At 41.4% G+C, this 25,300-nt stretch overlaps 3 protein-coding genes and 1 long non-coding RNA gene across 4 annotated transcripts; 1 reads left to right on the forward strand and 3 right to left on the reverse strand.

The window, feature by feature from the left end:
- Positions 1-1,307: 1,307 nt before the first annotated feature.
- Positions 1,308-4,046, forward strand: LOC100846813 (N-alpha-acetyltransferase 50). The gene is made up of 3 exons (XM_003569288.4): positions 1,308-1,640; positions 2,106-2,228; positions 3,620-4,046. Exons 1-3 carry the CDS (start codon positions 1,436-1,438, stop codon positions 3,835-3,837), a joined length of 546 nt encoding a protein of 181 aa, XP_003569336.1. The 5' UTR covers positions 1,308-1,435; the 3' UTR covers positions 3,838-4,046.
- A 1,478-nt stretch (positions 4,047-5,524) lies between these two features.
- LOC104582806 lies at positions 5,525-8,676 on the reverse strand. The gene is made up of 2 exons (XR_002962944.1): positions 7,266-8,676; positions 5,525-7,128 (listed from the first exon to the last, which is right to left on the reverse strand). It is a non-coding gene; the product is annotated as an uncharacterized LOC104582806 (long non-coding RNA).
- Positions 8,677-9,720: 1,044 nt separating this feature from the next.
- LOC100821203 (protein YIPF1 homolog) lies at positions 9,721-12,286 on the reverse strand. The gene is made up of 5 exons (XM_003569290.4): positions 12,088-12,286; positions 11,882-12,002; positions 11,582-11,795; positions 10,305-10,572; positions 9,721-10,178 (listed from the first exon to the last, which is right to left on the reverse strand). Exons 1-5 carry the CDS (start codon positions 12,145-12,147, stop codon positions 9,972-9,974), a joined length of 870 nt encoding a protein of 289 aa, XP_003569338.1. The 5' UTR covers positions 12,148-12,286; the 3' UTR covers positions 9,721-9,971.
- A 4,473-nt stretch (positions 12,287-16,759) lies between these two features.
- LOC100838379 (carbon catabolite repressor protein 4 homolog 6) lies at positions 16,760-24,041 on the reverse strand. The gene is made up of 15 exons (XM_003566821.4): positions 23,825-24,041; positions 23,267-23,744; positions 22,365-22,528; positions 21,932-21,997; positions 21,409-21,461; positions 21,164-21,245; positions 20,998-21,047; positions 20,700-20,790; positions 19,824-19,916; positions 19,663-19,695; positions 19,489-19,577; positions 18,137-19,370; positions 17,794-17,879; positions 17,617-17,701; positions 16,760-17,242 (listed from the first exon to the last, which is right to left on the reverse strand). The coding sequence occupies exons 1-15, from the start codon at positions 23,882-23,884 to the stop codon at positions 17,189-17,191; spliced, it is 2,718 nt and encodes a 905-aa protein (XP_003566869.1). The 5' UTR covers positions 23,885-24,041; the 3' UTR covers positions 16,760-17,188.
- Between the last annotated feature and the right edge of the window lie 1,259 nt (positions 24,042-25,300).

The following is a 25,300-nucleotide window of genomic DNA, read 5'->3' on the forward strand; positions in this document are numbered from 1 at the left end:
GCTCGGGCACAACAGAAGAGATGAGGACTATTTATCTTTTCTTTTGTGAGCAATACATGTTGGCTTGATGATCACGTATAGCGGATCGGACTTATTGGGAGGAGCTACACATGGAAGGGAAATATAGAGGAGTTTTTAGGTGAGAATTTGAGGAGCCACCAAAGATATTCTTAAAACAACTTTAGCAGATCGCGTAGAAAGGCTGCCTGTATAACTAATAGTTTTATAGGAGCATGTAAAAAGAATTAGAGTCTGAGAGGTGTCTACAAAGCCGGATCTTGTAGACCATAGCTTGTATAATTTGTTCTTCTTCTATCTTTTCTCCTATATGTGCGTGCATATAAACTCCATTTCAACTCCAATTTTTCATCAAATAATTCAAACTTCATGCTCCATCCTCACACATTTCAACAACTGTTTCAAATTCATGACTTCCAAAATTCCGAATTTAAATTTAATCAAAACCTACACCGGAAGCAAAACACTCATCATATGTTCACACATGGAGTATATAATTATCATACCAAGCATATTATGTCAAATAGATCACCCAAAACCATAGATCATCCAAAAGAAACTACACGAGCAAATATCATCAAACATTAATATCATGAACAAGGAACAACATCCAAACACATGCCACCTCACATGCCGCCATTGCAGTTTTCACTCCCCTCAAATATGTGTCCACCCCTGGCATTCTTTTAGCGGACGTCATCGTCCGATGGAGCTCCGAAAAATTCAAAGTAGAGCATTATTGGTTTTAATTTGCTGGAAAAACAAACATGGTATCCCATCATGAATATTTTGAGGAATATTTCTTCTAATCAAATACAACTATACAATTCGTCATGCATTCATTTTTTTTAACTAACTATCCCCTTAACATAATGAAAATATTAATTCAGGTCAATCAATTTATCAGCTTAAAAAGGTTCAAAAAATTAACAGCTGAAAACAAAATTAGGACTAATACTCTTGCCTTTCTTATAGGTCATAGGTTTAACTAATCTTTGACTAAATTTGAATGTATTTATATACTAAGTTATGTCTAAATATATTCAAATTTTAACAAACTTGATACATCTTTTGTTGGACGGAAGGAGTAGTAGTTTTATTAATAGCACGGAGTAACTTTTTTAACAGGCCCCCGTGGATCAAGTTGCAAGTTCAAGCAAAGGCAGGTTTGTTTCTAGCCCTTTCTAAGAAAAAAGGTTTGTTTCTAGCCTAGCTAGCACTCAGCGGTCGGTGACTTCGCGGTGGGCCTGACGGGTCAGCGAGAGCAGGCAGAAGTAGGGAAAAAGAGCGGAAGGGTTTTTGGTCGCGAGTCGCACCCGCCGCCGTGGTCGCATCGCACGCGAACTCTCGAGTCTCGAGAGAGGCGAAGAAGAGAGCGACGGCGAGAAGAGAGCAGCCGAGCAAGAGGGTGGGGAGGATGGGCGCTGGGGAAGGAGAGGCAGCCGGGAGCAAGGATAAGAGCGGCGGCGGAGGCGCCGGCGGCGTCGCCCGGACGTCCCTGGACGGCCTGCGGGACAAAAACGTGATGCAGCTGAGGAAGCTCAACTTGGCGCTCTTCCCCGTCCGCTACAACGACAAGTACTACCAGGACGCCATCGCCTCCAAGGACTTCTCCAAGCTCGGTGAGCACACCCCCATCCATCTCTTCCAATCTTGTTGGAATCCCTACCTTGCGCCGCCGGGATCAGTTCGTTACCTCCTCCGGCCGTTTCTAATGTTGGGATTATATCTGCTTCAGTTCTTAGATCTGCGGATGAAGGCGCAGTAAACGATTAGTTGCTGCGAGATTGGGGAGGGAACCATTAGGATTTAGATTTTGTAATGGGGACTTATGAATGCGAATGTGGACTTGATGTGTAAAGCTGACCAATTAGTTTGGTCATATCCCATCTTGGATGGTGTAGGTAGGTACCATGATGTTATGGGTCGAGGACTTGTGTGCCCCTCAGTTGAATGTATGTATGCATTTTGGATGCTGTTTTCTGTATTCCTCTGCACGGTTTGGCCAATTTCATATATGAGATAACTTGCTGCTGATGTTGCTGTTATCAGTATCTGATTCTTGTTTTCCTTGTCCATGTATATAGCTTACTATAGTGATATATGTGTTGGAGCGATTGCTTGTCGCCTGGAAAAGAAGGAAGGAGGGGCAGTCCGTGTTTATATCATGACTCTGGGTGTACTGGCACCCTACCGTGGTCTTGGGCTCGGTGAGAATTTCTCCTATCGAAATTTATCTTCAGTTATGTGAAGAGACCATCCTGTTGGGCGTGAGATCTAGATATGCCTTACAAGTAAGAGAATCTTTGTGCCTCTTTCCCTGATTGCTGGCATTGTCAATCAAATAGTAAATTGTTACATAGTTGTATGGGTACTGCATTGCATCATCTGCTTTTTATTTTGTAACCTGGTTTAAACTCTACTAAAACTTATGATCATGCCTATGCTACCATATTTAATTGAAATTATGTTGGATTAGGGTGTAAGGAATCTTGAATAGTGACTGTAGTCCATAAGTGCTCACAAATAAATGTTCAATACTGTTATTTCTGCGGGATATGGTGTGCTATCGTGATGTGTGGATGGTAGCTTATTGCTTTAAAAACCCTTGTGTGGAAAAGGATTCCAACTTGTACAATATTATTCTGTAAAGCTTGTCCATATATAACTCATATAACCATGGCAGGCATTTATCTAGTGCTAGTGCTCAAAGAACAATCTGCATGTATCAGCACAGGAAAAATAAGAACAATAATGTGCTGACAGTGACATCACTTACTGGTTTTACCCCGTGTTAAGCACATATGCACAATCGAAGTTAGATTGCCCTTTACATATCCAGGTGAAATTCCTTGTGACTTTAACTCCATGTTTACCTAGCATCTTTGTGTAAAAGCAGTTGTGACTTTGTTTGTGCAAATTTTTTGGAGTCCTTTAAAGGGTAAACTACACCATTTCGCTCACTGCACAGCACGGTAGCCTATTGGCAATCGGATTATTTTCATGGTAGTTTACACGGTCTAACATTCGATCAACCCTGGCCTCATTTAACAACTTATGCTGTCAAGAGTTTTGAGTTTGTTCTAAGGAAAAGATGGTGTGTGGTAAGAAAGTTTGTGTCGGGGACTGTACTGCAGCAGTTTATGTGTGCTACCACCTACGACTACTGTAACTCTATCTCTAAAGATGGATGATTGTTCAAACAATATGGATATCAACATTTTGTAAACTTACCAGGCTTGATATGCACTTCAGAAACTTCTGCTCTTTTGAATTATTTTTCTCTCTATACAAGGCATATTAGGTTTCTTTTTACCAAGTCCTTGACCAAAAATTACTTCATTAGTATACAATATATATGACATGAAATTGATATTATTGTATTCGTATTCAAAAGTAGTTGCTTATGGTTATGATTTGGATAATATAAATCATATATTGATTGAGTATTTTTTGGTCAAAGCGCTGGTCAAAGGAAACTTTGAATGCCTTATATTTTAGAACAGAGGTTGTAGATAGTTTGCTTTTGTGAACGGTGCAAGTTCTTTTATGAACAGCAGTATATGTGCTGCCTTATAATTGCTTCGTTTTATTATAACAGGAACCAAGCTGCTGAACCATGTTTTCGATCTCTGTGCAAAGCAGAACATCCCGGAGATATACTTGCATGTCCAGACAAACAACGACGATGCCATTGCTTTCTACAAGAAGTTTGGGTTCGAAATAACAGAGACGATACATAAGTACTATACAAACATCACTCCACCAGATTGCTATGTTCTTACCAAATTTATTGGTCAGGCTGCTACAAAGAAATGAGCAGCCATGGCCCTTCACTTGTTGCCGAGTTGTGATCTTGTCACTGTTGGTTTACGTTTTGTCGAGTTCTAACATTACAGACATTCGAGAGCATTAGTGCCCTGGCTACATCACTGAGACATTTATTTACATTGACTCTGTTCTTTATCCCACCCTGCTCCAGGGGCATGAGTGGTCGCCTTAACTGTGATCTTGTTGCTGTTCGTTTCTGTTTTGTCGAGTTTTAACATTACATACATTAGAGAACATTAGTGCCCTGGATACATCACTGAGAAGACATGTTTATCATCCCACCTCTATCCAGGAGCATGAGTGTATAACTGATTTGTTGTGAGCGTTCGGCACATTGATATGCGTAAATCACATTTTTCTATCTGCATGCCCATCGTGGCAACTGTGCTCTTGAACCAAGATGTGAAGTCCTACTTCAGTTCCGAAATAGGTTGTGATTCGATAACTCAAAGTGGTTCCTGGGTCAAGAAAAAAAAAACATTTCAAATGTCAAAAAAGTTAAAACGATTTACATCGGAACTTTCATGGATTATGAAAAGGAAAGTTTACTGCTTAAAAAGAGGAATACTCCCTCTGATCTATAGTGTCAGAGGTTTAGTTAAAAAATATTTATACTACTCCCTCGATCCATGTTATTTGTCCAAATATGGATGTATCTACGCCTAAAAAATGTCTAAATTCATGTAATATTTTGATAATTAATATGGATCGGAGGGAGTACACTAAATCTCCGACACTTATTATGAATCAGAGGGAGTAGCTTTTTTAGAGCATTTTTTGCCCAAGATGCAGAAAGGATAAGAGCGTGTATATGTTTTAGAAAACAACAGAATATTTGACACTCATTTTTCTGATTTTATTCTTTCAGCCTGGGAGCATGCTTCCCGAGTGCCAAATAGCTGCGTCCGTTGTGACTGTCCTATATTTTATATAATTTGGACTTCCTTTCACCTGTCGATTCATTATCCTATTCGGCTGTTGGTTTTTAGCAAAAATCAGTTGAAATTATAGTCTCCTCTATGATACTAGCAAGGTGACCGTACGCTGCTACAAAATATAAAGAATAATCAAGCACTTCTTCCGTCCCATATTAACTTATTAAGTGATGAAATATTACATGTATCTAGACCCTTTTTAGGTATAAATATATCCATATTTGGACAAATTTGAGTCACTTAATATGAGACGGAGAAAATATTATTTTTGTTCGTGCTTTCATACGAAATCTTAACACTCTCTTAAAGTATGTCATTGGGACCATTGACATCATCTCAAGACCACCATTTTGTTTAAATATACATTGATTTAAACAAACAATAAGACATTGTAGAAGTTAATTTCAGGAAAGATTAATAGTATCAAGTTGAAGTTGTCAATGTTCATAACTGATAACAATGTATTTTAACTGATAGTGAAAAATAAAAGGTTTGATGAACACTGATTTTGAAAGGGCAAGTACTTTGGAATGAGGTAGTATAAAATAAGCTGAGATATGACTTGAAACATGATGAGATATTTCGGGTAATCATCCAAGGTCATATAGTTAATCCTCAAATTACTGTCCCCAAGAGCAGAAAGCCGTTGTAATTTATTGAAGTGAACTGCTTAGCTTCAATTTTGGGAGTGCTGAAAGACTATAGGTTAACACTTAGGGAATAAGGAATCCAGTCTCCCATAAAATTTCAGTGCGTATCTTTCGCCACACAAAGTTCATATTGATTTTCCGGTCAAATAGTTCAAAGAGATATAAAATGTAAAATGAATAGACTCCCAGCACAAGGTCATATTGATTTTCCGGTCAAAAACAGCTCATATTGGTTTGAGAACAGACTCCCAGTTCGTCAACAGATGCTTCAATAATCAATACCAACCCTCGGTGCACAACCCATCAACACCTTGTGTCTCTATTCCAGACATGGTGAAGAAAAAAAACAGAACCGAACTCTGTTCAGCCATCAGAGCACAACAAGCAGGTCCTGCAAGCAGCTCCATGCCATTGGCGATTTTTAGTCGCCCTCCTCTGTCCTGGTGGCACACAATGAAACGGTTATGTTATCACAAAGGCGCTCCCGAATTGTCCTATTGCTGAGATGATGTTAGCTACAAACCAGGGAATAAAAAAAATTCATGACAGTCTAAATTAACAAACAAATACCCCTAGCAAACGGTTTAGGCAAAAGAAAAAATGCATTCTAGCAACCATGTGGTTCTTTGACACTTTCTGTAACGATGTGCTAGCACCCTACTTGAGGCTAAAGAAGATAAGTAAAAGGTAATTGCATGGAAGTATTCCAGAACAAGTAAAAGGTAATTGTATGGAAGTATTCCAGAACAGAGAACTCTCGCAAAGAGTGACATATATTTTTACCATAGACTTGAGATGCCAGATAAAAACTGTTATGGAGAAACATTGAAGTGGCTATATTCTTCAATTTTATTCGAGTGGAAAAGCTAAATTTAATACAATAATGAACGAAATTAGTGACAAATCGAAAAATCAAATTTTCCCGCATACAAAGTTAATGATAACCAAAATAGCAGAACTGGTGGTGGTTAGTGAGTGCTTGCACAAATACTGCTACTATTTGATTTCGCTTGATTACAAACCCTTTGATGACATATACATATATTTCCAGAATTGTCAAGAAGTTTAAACAGTTTGTCTTGCAAGAAAATTTGAATGCACATGTAACATTTACATCAACATAAGAAAAGTCAGTATGAGAATATATGCCAAATAATGTACACTGACATGTGGACTTCAGAAACAAAATTCTCATTTCTATGCTATGTAAAAGCATAAACTTAAAAAGATTTTTAGCAGAATGTAAGTGATATTACAGAATATAAGGTATTTCGACGGAAGTAATAAAATAAAGGGTTTCACTTTGACTGCCTTACCGTGTTCAATTATCCTGCACATTAAGTAGGAAGCAATAATCTGATCACCATAGCATGTGATAAACACAATATAAAGATTGATTCGGGTTTGATGTAAATAACAAGATTTCAGAAATTAGATGACATGATCAAAGTAGCATGTGAGCATCATAATTTAGAGTGTGGTTCAGCTCAGATGCAAATAATCAGGTCTCTCACTAAGCAAGATTAATAAGTCAGGAAGAATATGTACATTTGCGCAAAAAAAGAGGAAGAATATGTACAACAATTCTAACTCAGCTAAGCCCGTGCGGTGCTTCATGGTATCACTCCACGATGGACTCACGTCGAGTACTGAACCAGCGTAAGCACATCATAGAAGAATGCCATGTTCTCCAGCTGTGTTGCACACATCAATGAATCGCACGTTACATCTCAGTAAGTGAAATCACGTTACATCTCAGTAAGTGAAATCACGTTACATCTCAATGAGTGAAATCAGGGGCACGGTTACAGAGAATAAGTCACTGTGTTACCTCCTTGTCACCCATTGCAGCTTTCATGCATCGAATGATGAACATATAAATTTGGCACTGAACTCTGTCGGTTGGTTTCATTTTCAATAAAATGGAGCCGGGGAAGGGTCCCTGATTTTCTAAAAATGATGAACATATACACCGTCAGAACTGTAAAGTTCCACTGGAGCTTGTTCAGTGTGGACTTTTCCTTGCTCATGACCTGCCTCTCTGCTAAATGCACAAAACTTCCTTAACGTGTAAATATAGTTCACGCTTGATGTACATAATCAGGTTTCACAAGCAAGTCTCATCAAGTTTTATCTGACACACAGCAGTTATGAGCTTTTGGTGTAAAGAAAGTTTGATTCTAAGCCAAAGAATTGAATCTAGCTTCAGCCTGGACTGTAAAGGATAGTTCTAAAGATTTAAGATAGTAATGCATACATAAGCCACATGTGTTAGTGATAGTAATGCCTATCAACTAATCCATGAAAGAAGGCCATTCATCAAAAGTTGCATCCTAAAGGATTAAGATAGTAATGCTTACGAAAGCCACATGTGTTAGACCTATCTTAAACGGTTAACTCAACAGACTTTACATGAGAATTACATTTACAGGACTACATAAAACTACAGAGAAAAATCTTACCCTAAGAAACGGTTCCATTGAAAACCGAATAATAATTTTCCTGCTATATGGAGGCACTGAAAAAAATAAACCTGACAAATATTTTTGATCAATTGCAGCCTCGGACTTAGAAAACAACATTTGGTGAGCTCCTAGAACTTAAAAGTAATTAACATCGATACCACTGCTGGTAAGAACTTGACTTGCAGCTTTCAGTGAAAAGGAAACTCGAAATAGTGAGCATAGAATATTACTTGTCCCCATGAGACCATAAACTTACAAAAACCTTAAACAAAGAACCAACCATTATTGGCCAATAATCGCAATACTGCTAACAAGTTCATTCATAGGAAACCGATTTCTGAAATTGAACAGCACCCAAAGCTTTAAGATTGCATTTGTTATAAATTCCTTGGAAAGTATTTATTAAAACTCATGGGCATCACACTTATAGGCTCCACAATTACAATAACAATAAGTAATATCAACAATTTCAGTCTTGAGTCAGATATCCTTAGGTTCAAAACTCTTGAAACAAACCTGTAGCTCTTGACGTATTTGAATGACCAGAACCAAGCAATTACTGTCTGAGTCACATCTCCTCCGAGTATAATTGTTTTACTATGAACTACAAATACTACCAAACAATAGTTTCAGACTACACATCCCAACAAGGAATGCAAATTCGTAGCCAGAGGGAGTATGATGACGAGTTTCACCAAAAGTAATTATTTTACTAAGCAATTACCAACTCGAGATTACCAACTATCTGAGACGGGTTGGGGTGGGTGGGTGGGGTGTAGATGGGTACCTTCCAGCGTCGGTGCTTGGCGGCCTTCTCCTGTTCAGCAGCGCGCACGACGCTGTCGTCACGGGTGCGAGGGTAGGCGCACAGGGCGTCTCTTCGCCTGGGGTAGCGGTGACGCGAGGAAGCAGCCAGGCCCTCCGGGGCTGCAGCGTCGTCCTCGAATGAGAAAGAGAGGGCGGCGGGCTTGGGCCTGATCCATCCGTGCCCACAGCTGAATACCTCGTCGTTACCGCCGATTTCCTTCCTGACCGACCCCGGCTGCTGGAGCGCTTGGAGGATCCGCGTTGTCTTCTATGATTGGGGCAGAGGGAAGGGGTTAGGGCCTGCTCTGGCGGCTTGCGGAGTCGCCTTCCACAGATGAGAGATGGGGCGGAGGGTGGCTGGGTGGGCTAGGACGGAGAGAGGCGTGCTGCCGTGCTGAGCGCCTCAGCGGTGGCCGACGACGGCGTGAGATTTCCAAGGGAAGCTCGGATCGGATGCGATGGGAGGTGGAAGGCGAAGGCTAGCCCCACATGTAAGCATGAGAGGGTGGGGTGCGACATACCACCACCACCAAATGGCTTTTATAGAAGAAAAAAAAAATATATATATAAAGATATATATATATAAGTATATATATATAAGTATATATATATAAAGATGAGCTCATCCTCTCCGGCACTCTCGAACCTGTCCTGCCTGGGGACGAAGGGTGCTGGGTGCGACGGAGGACGGTGGTTTTGCCTTGCCGGACGGACGAGGGAATGTGGTTTTACCTTTTTTGCAACTCCAGGTTTTGCCTTGATAAGCGGAATCCCGCACTAACTCAAACCGCAAGGTCAGAGCCCACGTTCCATGGAGCATCTCGCAGAGGGAGCGTAGTGCCACTTTGAGTCTTTGACTGATTTTTGTTCGAGAGATCAGATGTGATAGATGGGCAGCTGATGATACCATTGTAGGTGGCGGTACCCTGATATGAAGTTTTTTTGGTGTGAGAATAATGTTGAACAAAGGAACCGCAGCCTCACGAACAGCTCGACAAGATAAACCTCAAAATATAGCTATTTGTGATTTATTCATTATTAATCTCAAGTAATGGAACACAAACTTGACCACAAAACATACTTAAACTCGTAACAATCAAAGGCCATTTTTGCCATTTCTGGTATGATTTCAGAGGCTAACGAGGCGGTGTTCCCTGTGTCACATGTACGGTGGATGTATACCTGGAAAATTACATCAATGAATCGATTCGACCTGGAAAACTTCATGTTCATTCCTGACTAGTACAAGCAGATATACTATTTCCCTATACAGTTATCGTGAAGAAATATAGTTTAAGCAAAACAGCCAGTCCCAGTTGCAACAAGAATATCCCTGCAACGATCAAGACCCATCGCTCCCCAGAATTTAAGATGTGGGCACGGAGATTGACGGCAACAAAGGTAGCAGACATAAACCCAGCGACACCAGCAATAACCCATCTGAATATTTCTATTGGCACAATTGACAGAAGCTGTCACACAAAAGGAAGAGAAAATTGTTAGCCCTGGGCATGAACTTCGAAGGTTGGTTCATCTTCGTATTTAGTTTGTGGCGCAGAAGTGTAGGAAGGATAGTCCACATTCCAGGATTTACTTACCGATGCTGGAATGAAGATGAACAAAGAGTACCCATAGAGGCACCACAGCTGCACAAGTCCAGCAGGTGCTGAGAAGTACTTCAGAATGACATATAAACCAAGGGGCACAAATGTCACATAGCCATAGAATAAGCCAGCTGACCATGTAACCAGGTTAATATCATAGGTCCAGTCTTTCTTGTGCCATTTGTGGGACAGGTAGGTGACAAACGTGGCAATGGATGCAGCAACAAAAATCAGTGTGGTGCATGTCCAGAATGGCCCATACCTATTAGAAAGAAATTAAAATAAGAACTAGCAGGCATATAAATCAATGTCGAGAGTTCCAAAGTAACTTGATTAGACACTAATCAATTTATACAGGCAAAAATCTTTCACTGAATTAATGGGTTAGCTAAAATCAAAACATGGTGAACTGTAAAATATAAAGCAGCATACATGGTTCTGTCGTCATGAAATGGAGACATAGGCAATATAACAGGTTGAACACATATAATTGGAATTGTCACAGAGGGTATTCTGCCACATATGCCAACTATTCATGATCATATCCAACTTCCTGTTACAAACCCTTGATCTTCTTGACCCAGTATTACTATTTTCCTGAGTTGCTATGTTTGAGAACTATATTATTATTATTTTGAGGAGAGAGAAATCAGACAAGTAGATTCACATATGCATTATATTGGTCCAATACAGGCAGCTATATACCACGCATTACAGTAACACTGTTAATTGCAATGCAATCGATGTGTATTCCGCATATCATTGTGATAACTATACGATAAATAATAAGACGAAACAGTCTAAGATGACTCAACTGAACACTGATGTGCCACAAAACACTGAAATGAAACCTCGGAAATAAATATTTTTAACATTTCAAGGCATATATAGGTTATATTTCATATTGAGCACAACAAAGTTTTGGGAGCCTTGCACTAAGGGGATTCCTTGGAGATATCGTGTCATGGAAGGATTACTTTCCTTTTAGGAAAGCAGATCAAAATGTTCCTCAGCAATTCTAATGTGCAGTAAGAAGAACATTCAGATACTGATTCATGAAAATAAAACAGTAAAACATCATCCTTAACTGTACTGCTTGATCAACAACTCACGACTGACTAACCGACATACTCATTGTCTGAAGACATCGTAGCAGGAATCATGCCCTCGAAAACACCTAACGATTCACTACCCATTCACTTTCTAAGCATACGGATCTTAGCAACAATACGTAGCAAAAAAAAAAAGTAGTGCAGGCGATTGATACATACAGGTCTGGTTTCTCGGAGGTCTTCTCAGTGAAGTTGCCGCGGAAGGGGAAGACCGACTCCCAGATCCTCTCAACGACGTCGGAGGTGTCGACGTCGAAGTAGGGCTTGTACGCCGCCACAGAGAACATCCGGAACCAGCCGCCCTGCGCGGCATCGTCCGAACCCCCGCCGCCGCTTCCGCCCCCGCCTCCTCCGGTCTTGGACGAGAAGGTGTCTGCATAGCCGTAAGAACCAAGTCAGATCCGCGCGGGAGAAACCACTGGAAGGGCAGAGAGAAGAGAGGAGGAGATCTGATCTGACCGTCGGCGTCGGTGGGCGGGCGGTAGGCGCCCGAGATCTTGCCCTTGGCCTCGGAGGGCGGGAAGGTCTGGAGGTTGGAGTCGGCGAACTTGATGGTCTGCGGATCTGGCCCCGTCACCGCCTGCGCGAGACGCGAGTAGGTGAGGCGCTAGGGGAGAGACGGATGGGGGTGCGAGGGGGTTGGTGGGGGGGTACTGGGTGCTTACCGGGACGGATCCAGAGGCCTTTGGGTCGTCGAGGGCGGAGTAGCCACCGCCGGACATCATCTCGACCGGCGACGTCAACAGCGGAGGAGCAAGGAGGGGAAGCTTCGGCGCGGAGCAAAGCGTCGACTCCCGCTGCGGCAGCGGCAAGTTGGGGGAGTAGGCCGGTCGCGTGGAACAAGAGATGTATGGATGTTTTTTAATTGGATCTCGTTTTGGCTGTTATAAACCCACAGGCCCCTCGCGCGCCATGTTTACGAGTGAGTAACATGACACACTCTGTCTGTCTGGGGGTAAAAAGGTTTTTAGTCAACAGGGGCTGTTTGGTTTATGTCTCATTTAGTCCTACCAAACGAGGGCAAGAATTAACTTGTCAATTATTTGGTTAAAAATTTCTCAACCCTTACTTTTTAATTATTTGGCAAGAATGTGTGAGAGATGGTGTACTTCATATTAGCAACCAAAATTTTGACAAGAAAACAAACAAACGCCAAAAAAATTTGGTCGCTAATGATTTGGCTTGGCTGTGTTGGCTCCCAACCAAACAGCCCCCTAGTGCATACTCTGTCCGTGTCTGCTGTCGTTTTCAAAGCACGATGCATTTACCCATGCATGAAAAGAAAATTACTCCCTTTGTTCCTAGTATTTAGGAACGGAGGCAGTAGATTGTAATGAAGCAAAATAAACATTGTAGAGTATAAGTTGATTAACTTATGAGAGAATGAAAAGCTGTTATGAATGATATATAGTTTTGTTTACCTTCATGTCTAATTTGTTGCGTGACCGAAAATAAATATATTTAAATTGAACTGCCTGTCGGTGTTGCTCTTAGTTATTTCTTTCAAGAATAACTTGGAGTTGTGGCGTCTCACAAATGAATAATCTCATACAAGTTGGTTTGTGATGTATGTGAATATGAGAAGACATGCTTTTGAAAGTTAAACATGTTGGTGAGGATGAGCTTTACAGAGATTATCAGATACAATATCCAATACTTCCTCCTCTGTGTTCCATGTCACAGGTCAATCTCGGACTCCTCGAGCAAGATGCAGATGCCGATGAACAAGGAGCAATCATATTTCTGGTCGTCGTTGTACAAGGAGCAAATGCAGCTGGAGATGAACAGTTTCCACAATCATATTTCTGGTCTCCTCCGGGTGCCAGTTCGACTGCCGTGGAAATGAGCAAAGCTCTGGCTTTGGGTGTTGCCCCTTCTTTCACTCCAGGGACCCCAGATCTTCGTGCCTACATGGCAGATCGCTGGTTGGTGGATGCTCAGCACTCTCCATTTCGGGCTCGTCGCTGGAACCTTCCCTGCCGCGCTCGCTGACTGACTGGAAGCCCACTGAGGCCCTACCTGCTGACACCATATGCCAGACGCTTCATGAGGTGGTGCGCCATTTTGCGCTAGCGACAATTGCTGAAGATGAATAGTAGGTGTTCGGCCCTGAACAATGTTGTGCGCCCCTAGGTGAGCATCCTATATGGTACCTCTTTATTTCCTATTAATTTTCATTCAGAACCCTGAAAACTCTGTAAAACCTAGTTTCATTTATATAAAAAAAGTCTTGGACTCCTTCTAGTCTGATCATTCATTTAACCAATATAGACCAAAGCTTTTGTGCCATAAAATAAAAGTTGTATATGCAAGCAACCTTCCTGTGCCATTTTCAGTACTTAGGTGCCATGGTTGAACTTGAAACACTAACATCATACTGAAAACTGCACATAACGTTTACAAAATGTCAATCGTTTAGGGACAGGCAAAGATTCTTGATTTGGGGGAAGTAATAGTGCACCCATCTCTTTACGCAATAGTGACCCATTGTGCTCTAACACAAGATTGAAGTATCAAATGTCATGAAACAAAATATAAAAAATTGGCAACATCGCCATCATATGCACCTATCATATTGTGTTTTTTTCTTCCAAATTCAACGTGAATAGGAACTAGTGCAAAATTTTGCTGTAAATAGTGTTGGGAATCAGTGATTCATTTATATGGGCATGATCGTAAATTCTACATGGCGATACCAAGTCAACAAGGTTAACGTGTCAACAAGGATCAGTCAATCCACATAAGCAAGTCACTAAGTTGAAAGAGTAACCTGATGAAGGAAAAGGACTCCAATGCAACAATAAAGAGAGTGAAAGGGCATTTCGAGCCCTAACTTGGTGTTGATGAGAAAATGACAAATGGACTAATCGTGTGCTTGAGTGTTTCAGATTTGAGATCAATTGGCACAAGACGATTCGTGGCCCTCAAGAAGGAAAGAAGCGTCGCGGCGTTTAGCAGCTTTTTATTTATATTGAGTCGTAGGAATTCTGTATTATAAAGAGGGAGTCAACATGGGAAGGTAGTGGGTGAATCAACTTCACGTACACAAATCTACCATATTTGCACCCACATAAAGCCTACCCAAAGTGAGAGAGAGAGAGAAAACACAATTCAAAAAATCATTTCCAGTGCACCCAGCTCTTCAAGCACTAAAACTTCCGCACCACCCTCCGGCTGCACCTCCAGGTGCTCTCGGTTACTCTTAAAGAAATTTGCGGAACTTCTGGGGGTAGGGCCGGAACTTCCGGGGGTACGACCCCAACTTCCACCCCTGGCAGACTCAGTGCATAACGGTTAGATTTCGGGACCGCCATAATAGCCATTCCCTACCTCAGGATGAACTCAACTGAAGCCAAACTCTCTCCACACCATTACTAAAGCTTCAAAGTGCTAGATCTCCCTCCATAGAGTTCCTTCCTTGTTGATTCTTTGAGGATTGGAGGAGAAGACCTAGATCTAGGGTTTCACCAAAGCAAAAGGTTGATTCTCCTTGTTTCCTTTGTGGATTTTGTTTCTCTTGGGTTATTAGGAACCCTAGACGGAAGCGGTCGTCTCGTGCTACTCCTTAGTGTTGACGAGCTCGAGGATTGGATTGGGAGCCTCCAATTAAGTTGTGGATGGTGCTCCGGTCAAGTTTGTAAAGGTTCGGCGTTCGCCCTCAAGGAAGCCATGAGTGGAGCTCACCTGACCTTTGTGAAATTGTGGTGTTGTGAGAGGAGAATAGAGTAAACCTTTGTGGCGCCTCTACTTTGTGGTAGAGCACTCCTCCAAACGGAGATGTCCACCTCCCCAAAAGGTGGAACTCCGGAGTCAAATATTCATCTCCGTGTGTGGTATCATTCTTGTCCCTTTATTTACTTGCTAAGCTTAATTATTTATCTTGTGCTTCGGCTATCAAGCAAGTTTCAATTGATTATTTATTGTTTGTGTTAGTGCTTCGGCTATTGCATCATACTAGGGGTGTTCATCATTTAGACGTTTTAGTGAACCCATGTATTGATTCTTGTATCCCTAAAAGTGAAAAGGAAAAGTAAAATTGTTAGTCACCTATTCAACCCCCCCCCCCCCCCTCTAGTCGACCATACCGATCTTTTAGAGAGGAGTTCTTGGCAATTTAGAGAATCTTCCATTTCTTCTGGCTACCAAAGGGCATTTCTCAAGGAACCATCCTTGAACTCATGGACCATTTCTCAAGGTGCTACACTCTCGTTCTCAAGGTGCTACACTCCCATTCATCCCATCCTTGAACTCATTCAAGGAAAGAACTCCTTCTCTTGAGATCCTTGTCAGGTCTTGGGAAGATACCCTCTAAGGAACCCTGGTCAGGTTATGAGGGGTCGAGAGCTAGTTGAATAGGTTCTTGTCCGCCTTTCAGCACTCTCCTAACATAAGAGTAGGTTGCACTCCACGAGAAGATGGAAACACGGTCTTTGCTCAGAAGTCATAAGGGTGGCGCATACATCCAAACTAACGTTTACACCATCATCCATCGACCCCCACTAAGTCTACTGTTATCCCTCTGTGACAACAGTGGCGTCGATCATTGGGAGCCCTCACCACACTTGAAGCCATGGCTTCGGTGAAGCCCACAATGCCAAAGCCGGCGCTCGTTATGAAGTCGGTCTAGTAAAAGAAGAACAAATACTTGCCAAGAATGCCAAGATCAGAACAGTTAAGGCCGGTGAGGGCATGGTCGCTCCCGTTGACCCTCTCGCCACTCCATTTCTGCACGTGCCCTAAGAAGGATAACTTCTCAGCACGGTAGTCCGGCCCTGAAGGCTGATCCTCATCAACATCATGTCCTTTTTCGACTCCGGGAGTTTCTATCTTGGCGCCAAAGGACGAGATTTTTCACTATGAGTTTCTCTGTGAATCATTGATTGGATTATTTCTCATAGAAATAAACCATGCTACAAATCTGAATCAGCTATCATCTCATGTACAATTACAAAACACGCCGAGAAAAGAAAATGCCGGTAAACTCCTATATTTGGCCCACCAATCCAGGAATTTGTTTTCCACATATGCTTTTGTTGAATTGGCCGTGAAATGGTCATTGATTGTTCTACTCTGTAGATATGTTTCTTCTATTGAGGTTTGTGCTAGGTCGTTGTTATCTCTTCTCTCTTTCCAGTGAACATCATTTTGAGTCACTGATGATCCGTTCACCCTCACTGAGATACAGATGCTGCTTAGTTTATAAGAAATGGATTGACACATTTATCACATAGATTCTGCGCAGTACACATATGTATCACAATCGTTTCATAGATTGATTGATGCATGTTTTTGACATGTCACTTTATTTTGCACAAGGTTAGGATCTGTGATGCCACGTGCAACAAAAAATAAACTTCCATAACAAAATACAAAAATTTAATTCCCGTAGCAACTCACATTTGGCTAGCACGCAGCGCAGGTGAGCAAAGGTTCACCAAACCTGCTTTTTGTTTCAAAGAATTCAAAGTCCCTAAAGGACAAACTTTCCACTATGAGTCACGCAGTGACATTTCTGGTGAAAAATAAACCATACTATGAAAACCTGAATCAGTTACCGTCTCATGTACAATTAGGAAGCTGCTGAAAAAATAAAAGGAGGCGAGCTCTGTCAACTGGCCTAGCAATGGAGGAATTGTTTTCCATGTATAATTACAACAAATTGGCAGTGAAATGGTCATTGATTGTTTCCGGATATGTTTCTTCTATTGGGGTTTGTGCTATCTTGTCATCCAGGCGCCTTCACTACCAATGAAATCTCTCCCTCCATCATTTTGTAAACGCCAGTACGCAGGCAAGGGAAATATGATCACTTCCCCATTTCTGTCAATCAACAGAAATGAACGCAATTAGTAAGACATCACGAGAATATTGCAATTGATTGGCAAAAAGGTAACAAGCTGAATACAAAAGTATGTTCGGTCAAATACAAATAATAGGTGACTATGGGATGGATCCACACGGTCAACATTTTGAAACTAGAAGACTTTTGGAAATTTGACAACTAATGTATGATAAAAATATTGCCATATATGTTGATTCATCTTCCGAAATATTTTTATAATATGGTGCCATATATGTGAAGGTAAGAAACCGTAGTCAAAGTCTTGTACTCGTATTGAATATTGTGGAAAGTTCAAAACAATTTATATTTGCCAAAAGGATGGAAGTATAAGAAAATATTCATAAGGCATTACCTTTGTGGGGAACCCACTTGTTTGCTTCAAAATCTCTTTGGGAAATGTATCAAGTACGCTAACAGTCTGAAGGTCTTTGGAAACCCTTCATTATCAACAAGGTACCAGTAGAGGTTATTAAATTATTGTATACTGATGGAAATGAATAGCTTAAGAATTCCAATAAAACTTGCTTACCATATATAATCCACTGTCCCCATGAATTTTCTGTTGTAACTAGTTACTAACGGCTCCTTATTGGCATCTTTTGTCCGTTCAAAATCCTGATTGGATGACAGTTACCAATAAATACAAGTTTTTTTTTTCTGATGAAAGCCTTGACTATACCTACTTCTAGAACATCATTCACAACAACAAAACTATATACGTGTTCTGCTTAGAGTTAAAAACTGCATATAGTACAGCTTGCACAAATGTTAGAAAACGCAGAGAGAAACATAACGGTAAATATCTGGTATCTTCAGTTACTGTTGGGTGGCGAAAATGCATCCAAGTAAAATAACAAAAAGGCATCGGTTACCTCCACATCTGTGTAGACACTCCTTACTTTCAAATTATGTTCCACATTAGTACATTCTTCCTTCCCAGTAGCAGCTCTAATTTCATCCACTGTCCACCTGAACGGATCATTATGATAACTTCCACAAGAAGTAACCACCTTCTGAGCATGTGGTAAACCATTTGAAATTGTTGGCAGGTGGTCTTCATCTACATGTAGGCGTTCTGTATCACCAAAGAACTCTTGGAAGAAGGTTGGGTCAGAATTCACGTCTGAGCACATAAGTTCATTAGCTGAGACATCATTCTCAAAAGCACGAGCATGCTTTCCAAACTCTTCTTCTAAATGTTTGTTGATTACTTCAGGAGTACATCGATTGTCACAGGAATCTGAAGTAGCATAAGTTGATTGATGCATTGGTTCTACTGGGGGTGCTAAGTGAGTAGGTTCAGTATTAATCTCTTCTTCTACCCTCAAATTACTGGCTTTATGAAGTGTGTGAGTAAACAAAGTACTGGACTGGGATGATTCTGACTCACAACTTCTACAATCATTATGAACAGACTCAGATTCGCTGCCCCTTCCCTTTTCACAAGGTTTATCTTTCGATACATTCAACAATGTATCCGACTGGACATTGTTTCTTTCAAAACCACATGTAACATCTTCAGAAACCACATCACCAGACAAGTCTCCCTGGACCTCTGAATCATTACTGCTAATACCTCTTAGTTCTTGGACAAAATCTTTAAGCCCAGATGATTCATTAGATGAAAGTACATGTCCGCTATCAACTGTTTCAGTTGTGTTTGACTTTAGGATCTCATCACATACTGTGGTTGGTGAATACAGGAAGTCAGCAGAGTCGGGTTCCTCTTTTGGTTCGATTTTGGTCTCTCCAAAACATTCTTCGCGGGAGTTGTCAACAGTCAGACCTTCTTCACCTTTAGTTTCCTTGGCATGGGCTTCGGCATCAGAATTACAGGCATCCTTTGCAGAACCTTCCAAGCAGCTTGATAATCCTTGATCATCGAGATTAGTAGAGCCAGAACAAGGTCGGCTATTGCCAAAACAATTGTTTGATTCAGAGTTCAAGCAAGATGTTGAAGCATTTTCCGCCAAAACAGGTTCTCTTCCAGCAAGGCAAGAATCTCTGGTCAAATTTTTGGCTTCACTTGGAGGCTTATGGCCGTTTAGAGGAATTATTCTCCCCCCTCTACCATTGGTCGTGTGAGAAGGTGGACAGGATTTATAACTGATAGAAAGCAACCGATGAGGTGAAGATATTTTAGAATTTTGCAGATAAATTGCAGAAAAAAGGGTATCCAAAGCAAGTAGTCAATATGTGCCCTTCCATCGAGCAGAAAACTTACTAAGATTTGTTAGAACCACTATATATCCCTTGTGAACTACTAGTTTGCTGCCCTGATATAGCATATCTTGTAAGCCCAGAGATATTCAACTGCATGATTACAAAGCTTCGTAAGTTTCAGCTGTTGAGATCAGTAATGCTCAAGTGAACTGCAGAAAATGTCAATTTGCTTTACCTTTTGCTCTGATATAAAATTGTACAGCGGGCTCTGAATGAGGAAGGATAGGCAACATTTACACATTGTTAGTGTTAGGAATGAGCATAACAGCAAAAGAAACGGCAAACTAGAATGAAATGTTGAATGCAAATATAGATAGTCAAGTACTATAATATTACCTTCGGTGTAGAGTTGAAATCCCCACAGAGTATTACCGGAGCATCATTCCACATCTTAGATACAGTATAAGCTCGGTCAAGAAGTGTCCTTACCTGTACGAAAACAGAAGCATCATAAAATTAAGGTGCACAAGGATGCTAGTGGTAGATTGTTGCGGACCTTGTTCCACAACAGGATAACTACCATGCTGAAGATAGCCAGCCAGATCGCATGGCGTGGCTGCAAGGGGTGGGTAGCCATAGATAAGAGTATTTGGGGGAGAACAGATTATTTCTTGCTTGATTCCCCTAATAGCTTACATGACTGGCAGATTATAATACTTTCTAACTTGACACCCAAGGTGTTCTACTTTAACTAGGAACCTTCTAACACAAGTAACCGAATCCATACTTTCCTAATCTCCATGTAATGTTCTGAATAATTGTTTCATAATTCTATCTCTAAGCCGTCTTTCCTAATTCCTCCAACTCCTCCACAGATTCTCCTTGGCTGTTGCACTTAGATGTCCACAGCTAAGATGGTCGAGCAAAGAAACACTAACTAATGCTTCATACTGCAAACCAACAGAGAGGAGAAAGACACAATGGGCAATGTACAAGTGGTGCCAAGGAAGCATCACATCATTAAAAATCATAGCAGATGCCAAGGAATTTATATCGATGCATTGTACTACAATAATGTTTAACAAAATGTAACATTGTTACCATGATAAGCGTATTCAAGACTAAAGTCAGATACACATGCATACAAAATCTTTATTCAATCATAAAACATGAATATTCAGGACAAGCAGCCTGCTGAACACCAAACGAGCATACTATCAAAGTTCGAACAAATACATGAAAACACAAGGATCACAGTAAAAACTAATATACCTGACCAAGTTTGATGTCCCCTCTCTTCGGATTATAAAGAACATGAATATTACATATAACAACTTGTTTAGCTTGTTGTGGATGGCTAGGCCTGTGAGACAAAAAGAATAAGCATAAACATGGATAAGTTATACGATATGTGCTTCATTTGTTCTCTCTTAAACAGTAAAGAAATACGATACAGTAACTACCCAGAAGCTGGAAACACTAAAGAAACAGAAGACAGTAGAATAGCAACCATGACTATGCTAGGTATTCCAAATTGCTACATTATCTTCACAAGTCCTGAAGTTGCTACCTTGTAGACAAGTGAATAGATCCAGTTTGCACATTTCCTTGAACCAAGAACTGCAGATTACAGTAAATATATGGTTAGCAGAGTTTGATGCCATGCAAAACTAGAAGCATAGCACCCAAAAAAACATTCAAAGTGTTCATCTAATTGTCTATAATTCTAAACTCACTTCCAAAACACAAAGCTGTGCAACATTATCCCTAAGTCCAAGCTTATTGAACTCGATGTCCTCTTTATATCGTAACTGAAACCTGATGAGACGTATAAGTCTTAGATAACTATAAAAACATCCATTGCGGAACAAACCAAGGGAGAACTTAATATGGTCAGCATGAATTTCAGATAATGACAACAGTAGACAAACATTTGTACCAGCCAAGATAAACAAAAAAAACAACTTAAATTGATGATTACCTTGCTGTTCTCCAAAAGATGGCACATCCATCAACAGCATTTCCAGTCCGCATCTGTATCACCAGCTCAGCAAATGTGTACATCACAATCGAGCAAACTCAAGAAAAACTAACACAATACCCGCGCGTTGCTACGGACGAAAAATTAGTACTCCCTCCGTTCCATATAATTTGGCACGGATTTAGTATAGTACTCCCTCCGTTCCATATAATTGGCACGGATTTAGTACACGTGCCAATTAATAAGGAACGGAGGGAGTACATGTTTAAAAAGAACATTGTACTATTATCTTAGATCATATAAGCCTTATTCTTCTCATCTCAATGATAAATCAACAAGTGAAAGCGGCCCTAAGATGATGGACCGCCACAACCAATTGACTCTTCCATAGGAGTAAAGAGTTGCTTATGTTTCCTCAACAACAACCACAAGATTTGAATTTGGCATGTTACTGACTAACTAATGTCATTATTTTAGTTCTTCCTTGGAAGTAAAAATGCGGTAAAAGAACACAAAACATTACCTTCCATATGCCGCTAAATCCATTGGTTGCCATTTCTTGTTCCAGGTCTGTAAATTTGTCAACCTCCTACAAGTACAAAGAAGGTGATTTAAAGAATTAAGGAAATATACAGACAAGGAATGAAACGCTGAGATGCATGAATAGAGCTCCCACTGAGATCTACATATAGGGTACTCCCTCCGATCTATAACAAGTGTCGCAGATTTAGTACAAAGTTGCACTAAATCAGCGATACTCGGAGGGAATACTAAATGACAGGTGACCCCGACAGATACAAAAGAAAACATGCTCATAGTAATATATATTCATCGGTCGGTGTCAAGAAACTGGTATATTTTATCCTCACCAAATCTGCCGACATCATATACAGCTACTTACTAGCAGCACAACCTGCTAAAATTGGTACAATACAACAGCTCTTCTTAAGAATTACCTGAAGACATAGAATATCTGGATTCCACAAGCCAATCTCGAATAATATCTGTCTCTTACGCCAGTTCCAATTCATGAAGTTTGATGGTACGTTTTCATAAAGATCTCGGTGTTCCTGAGCCAGATAGTCCGCCAGTATATTGTATGACAGAACCTTAAACCTTTCTGCAGAATCATAAGTCCATAGTCAAAATACAGAAGGCAAGCTCGTACACAAAATGAGGATCTTACACACGTAATGCTTACTCAAGCGTCAAGTCTGATGCTAAGTTTGAAAAACACCACAAGTAAATTATCTTTCCAATCATATCACAGATAGAACGATACATTTAATGTCTCTTAGCACATGAAGTCGAACTGCCGACTCACAAATTTAAAGGTGTCTAGATTTAAGTGGCAGTTGCATTCATTATCAATTAAACTTGCAATTATAAGTTTAAGAAAAGAGGAATTTAAAATAATAATAATAAACCCAGTATATTATTTGAATCAAGAGCAATGCTCCATCAACGGTTTTGCAACGCATCTTTACTCTTGTAAATATTTCAACCGGTAACAGCACTGCGTTACTTTTCTTCTTCCCTTCTTACGTGTCGAACTTCATTTTATGGCAAAACATATATGCCTACATAGAGATACGAAATGTCATCCTCAACATTGGTTCCAAATTTAAAACTTGAAGTCTAATCAAAGTATCGTTTGTGACAAACAACTCCTAATTTTGCCTCAATCAAGCCCAGCTGAGAGTTTAGATAAAATCAAAGATGGCATGAAGCACATCGATAGTGGTTCAACATATAAGGGTAATCCAATTTGCTACTTTAATATGTTAATCCATAGCAACAAAAGAGTACTTGGCTAGTTTGTACAAAAAAACATAAATGCTAAGCATTGAGATGCTACCAGCTTGTCGCGGTTGAGGCTTCTGCACATAGCGCCACTGTCGTCTGTACTCTGGAAGCCTGGGAGGCGGTTGCGGCGCCCCAGGCCGGAACCCAGCATTCGGTGGCACAATGCCATACGGCTGCTGATGCAAGTGACTGTACTGATTGGGAATCCCGTGGCCGTGCTGATTGGGAAGCTCGTGGACGTACAGATTGGGGGTCCAGTGACCGTACTGAGGGCCCGGCAACGGCGGCTGCGGATAGCTGTAGTTGTACGGCACAGCCCCGTAAGGCTGAACCGGCGGTTGTGGTTGCGGTTGGCCGTAGCCGTACCCGTACGGCGGGGACTGGAACTGCGGCCCGTGTCCGTACTGCGGCGGAGGAGCGCGGACGGCGCTGCGGTGGGAGTCGCCGCTGACGTGCTCGGCGCCGGCGTAGGGGTACGGCGGCGAGGGGCGGGAGGAGTATCCGCGGTGAGGCCGAGGGGATCCTCGGTGCTGCAAAAGGGGGGGAAGGGTGAGAAGGGTTTAGAGGTGAGGGATTGGTAGGGAGGAGGGAAGTCCGGAGGTAGAGGTACCTTGTAGTGGGAGGACATGGAGACCGCGCGACGGAGAAAAGCAGAGGGCCCGATGCGCATCCCTTTCGGTTTCGTTCACAGGGGTGATGGCAGCGGCAGGCGGCAACCTCGGAACGGCCGCATTCGACGAGTCGCCGGGGGCGGCGCGGTTGACCGTGGCGACGAAGGGGACAGGATTAAGGGAAGCGGTGGTGCCTGTAACCGCCTGACAGATAGATTTCCGCTGTGAGGTAGGTAATTCGCGTAATTGTGTTTTCCTCAGTCAACTGGGCCACTGCCCACTGGGGAGGAAAAGGGCTGCCAAAAAAAAATAGGGAGGAAAATGCACAGATGGTAATTCGCGTACTTCAAAACTTGAAGTTCAAGTCTGCAACGCAGCGATTTTATCCGATGTCGATGTCGTGCAAAGGATCCGTTTTCCTCAAACGTCCAGCCTCCTACCGAAAATGAAGAAGATCTCGAGTTACCCATCTGACCAAATCGATCAAGAATATCCCAATCCGCAAGAAAATGTAAATTTTCTTTAAGGAAAACTCAGGATTTGAATTCTAACGGAAAATAAGGTTAAGCTTAATTGAAACTTTTTTTATGGAAGAAATGCATGTCGTAGAAACATGTAGTACTCCGTATAACATTTATCCACGCCGCGTCATCTGTTTAAGACCGGATTTATGGAGCTTCGAATTTGATAAAATCAAAGTCATCACTAATTCTCCGATCACTGGTACATCGATTACCACCGAAAAAATAATCTTTACTTTCTTTTCTTACAATCTTTACTTTTTGTATAGATTGGAGTTGGTGCCTTCAATACTTTGCTCACTTGGTAGTATATCATCGTTTCACCCAATATACACAAGTGTTGTCCCTTCTGATGCTTTTCCCGCAGAGGCGTTACCAGCGGCTGATTTAAACATAATTATTCTCTCCCTTTCAGTTTCTAACGCTCGTCTTGAAACCTCAAATTGTTTGTAAGGAAACTCATTTGTCTTGGGACTTGGGAGCCAGCAAATTTTTATTTTGATGTGAAATCAACAATAGTTGAAGAAGACATGTGTGCATATATGCTTTATTAAAAAAAATTGAAAAGGAGGATGAACCCCCGGCCTCTGCATCAAAATGATGCACACAACCACGATTTATTGATTTATTAGGAAGATTGACAAAATATATGCTTTATTAATGATTAGTCTAATCTTTTACACCTAAATACGGATCTCACTGCCCCATTTTCCTGACTTCTCATGCTTCCACGTCATCTTTTTTCCAGGGGCGACCGAACGCACTCGCACGATCACACGCCCGTGCAGCTCTCCCGCGTCATGGGCCGTTCCGGCCGATATTCAGCGTTGCGGGCCTCCTTTTTCTTCCCTGGTGTGGCCCATCTTTCACCCAAACCTCTCCCTGGCCCATTCTAGCCCGAGGGTTGCTCCACCCCACCGAGACATTCGTCCTCCACACGTTCCACAACGCACA

The sequence above is a fragment of the Brachypodium distachyon genome, chromosome 2, assembly GCF_000005505.3.
Source record: "Brachypodium distachyon strain Bd21 chromosome 2, Brachypodium_distachyon_v3.0, whole genome shotgun sequence".
Classification (NCBI taxonomy): Eukaryota; Viridiplantae; Streptophyta; class Magnoliopsida; order Poales; family Poaceae; genus Brachypodium; species Brachypodium distachyon.

Bases quoted from the DNA above. Each gene is read 5' to 3' on its own strand.
- LOC100846813 (XM_003569288.4), top strand. From the start codon at position 1,436: ATGGGCGCTGGGGAAGGAGAGGCAGCCGGGAGCAAGGATAAGAGCGGC. The intron at 1,641-2,105 runs GTGAGCACACCC...CCATGTATATAG, and splicing joins CAAGGACTTCTCCAAGCTCG to CTTACTATAGTGATATATGT. The intron at 2,229-3,619 runs GTGAGAATTTCT...TTATTATAACAG, and splicing joins CTACCGTGGTCTTGGGCTCG to GAACCAAGCTGCTGAACCAT.
- LOC100821203 (XM_003569290.4), bottom strand. From the start codon at position 12,147: ATGATGTCCGGCGGTGGCTACTCCGCCCTCGACGACCCAAAGGCCTCT. The intron at 11,796-11,881 runs GTCAGATCAGAT...ACGGCTATGCAG, and splicing joins CCCGCCCACCGACGCCGACG to ACACCTTCTCGTCCAAGACC. The intron at 10,573-11,581 runs GTATGTATCAAT...TCTTTCTAATAG, and splicing joins ACCTCCGAGAAACCAGACCT to GTATGGGCCATTCTGGACAT.
- LOC100838379 (XM_003566821.4), bottom strand. From the start codon at position 23,884: ATGCGCATCGGGCCCTCTGCTTTTCTCCGTCGCGCGGTCTCCATGTCC. The intron at 23,745-23,824 runs GTACCTCTACCT...CCCCTTTTGCAG, and splicing joins CCATGTCCTCCCACTACAAG to CACCGAGGATCCCCTCGGCC. The intron at 21,462-21,931 runs GTAATGTTTTGT...CTGGTGATACAG, and splicing joins GATTTAGCGGCATATGGAAG to ATGCGGACTGGAAATGCTGT.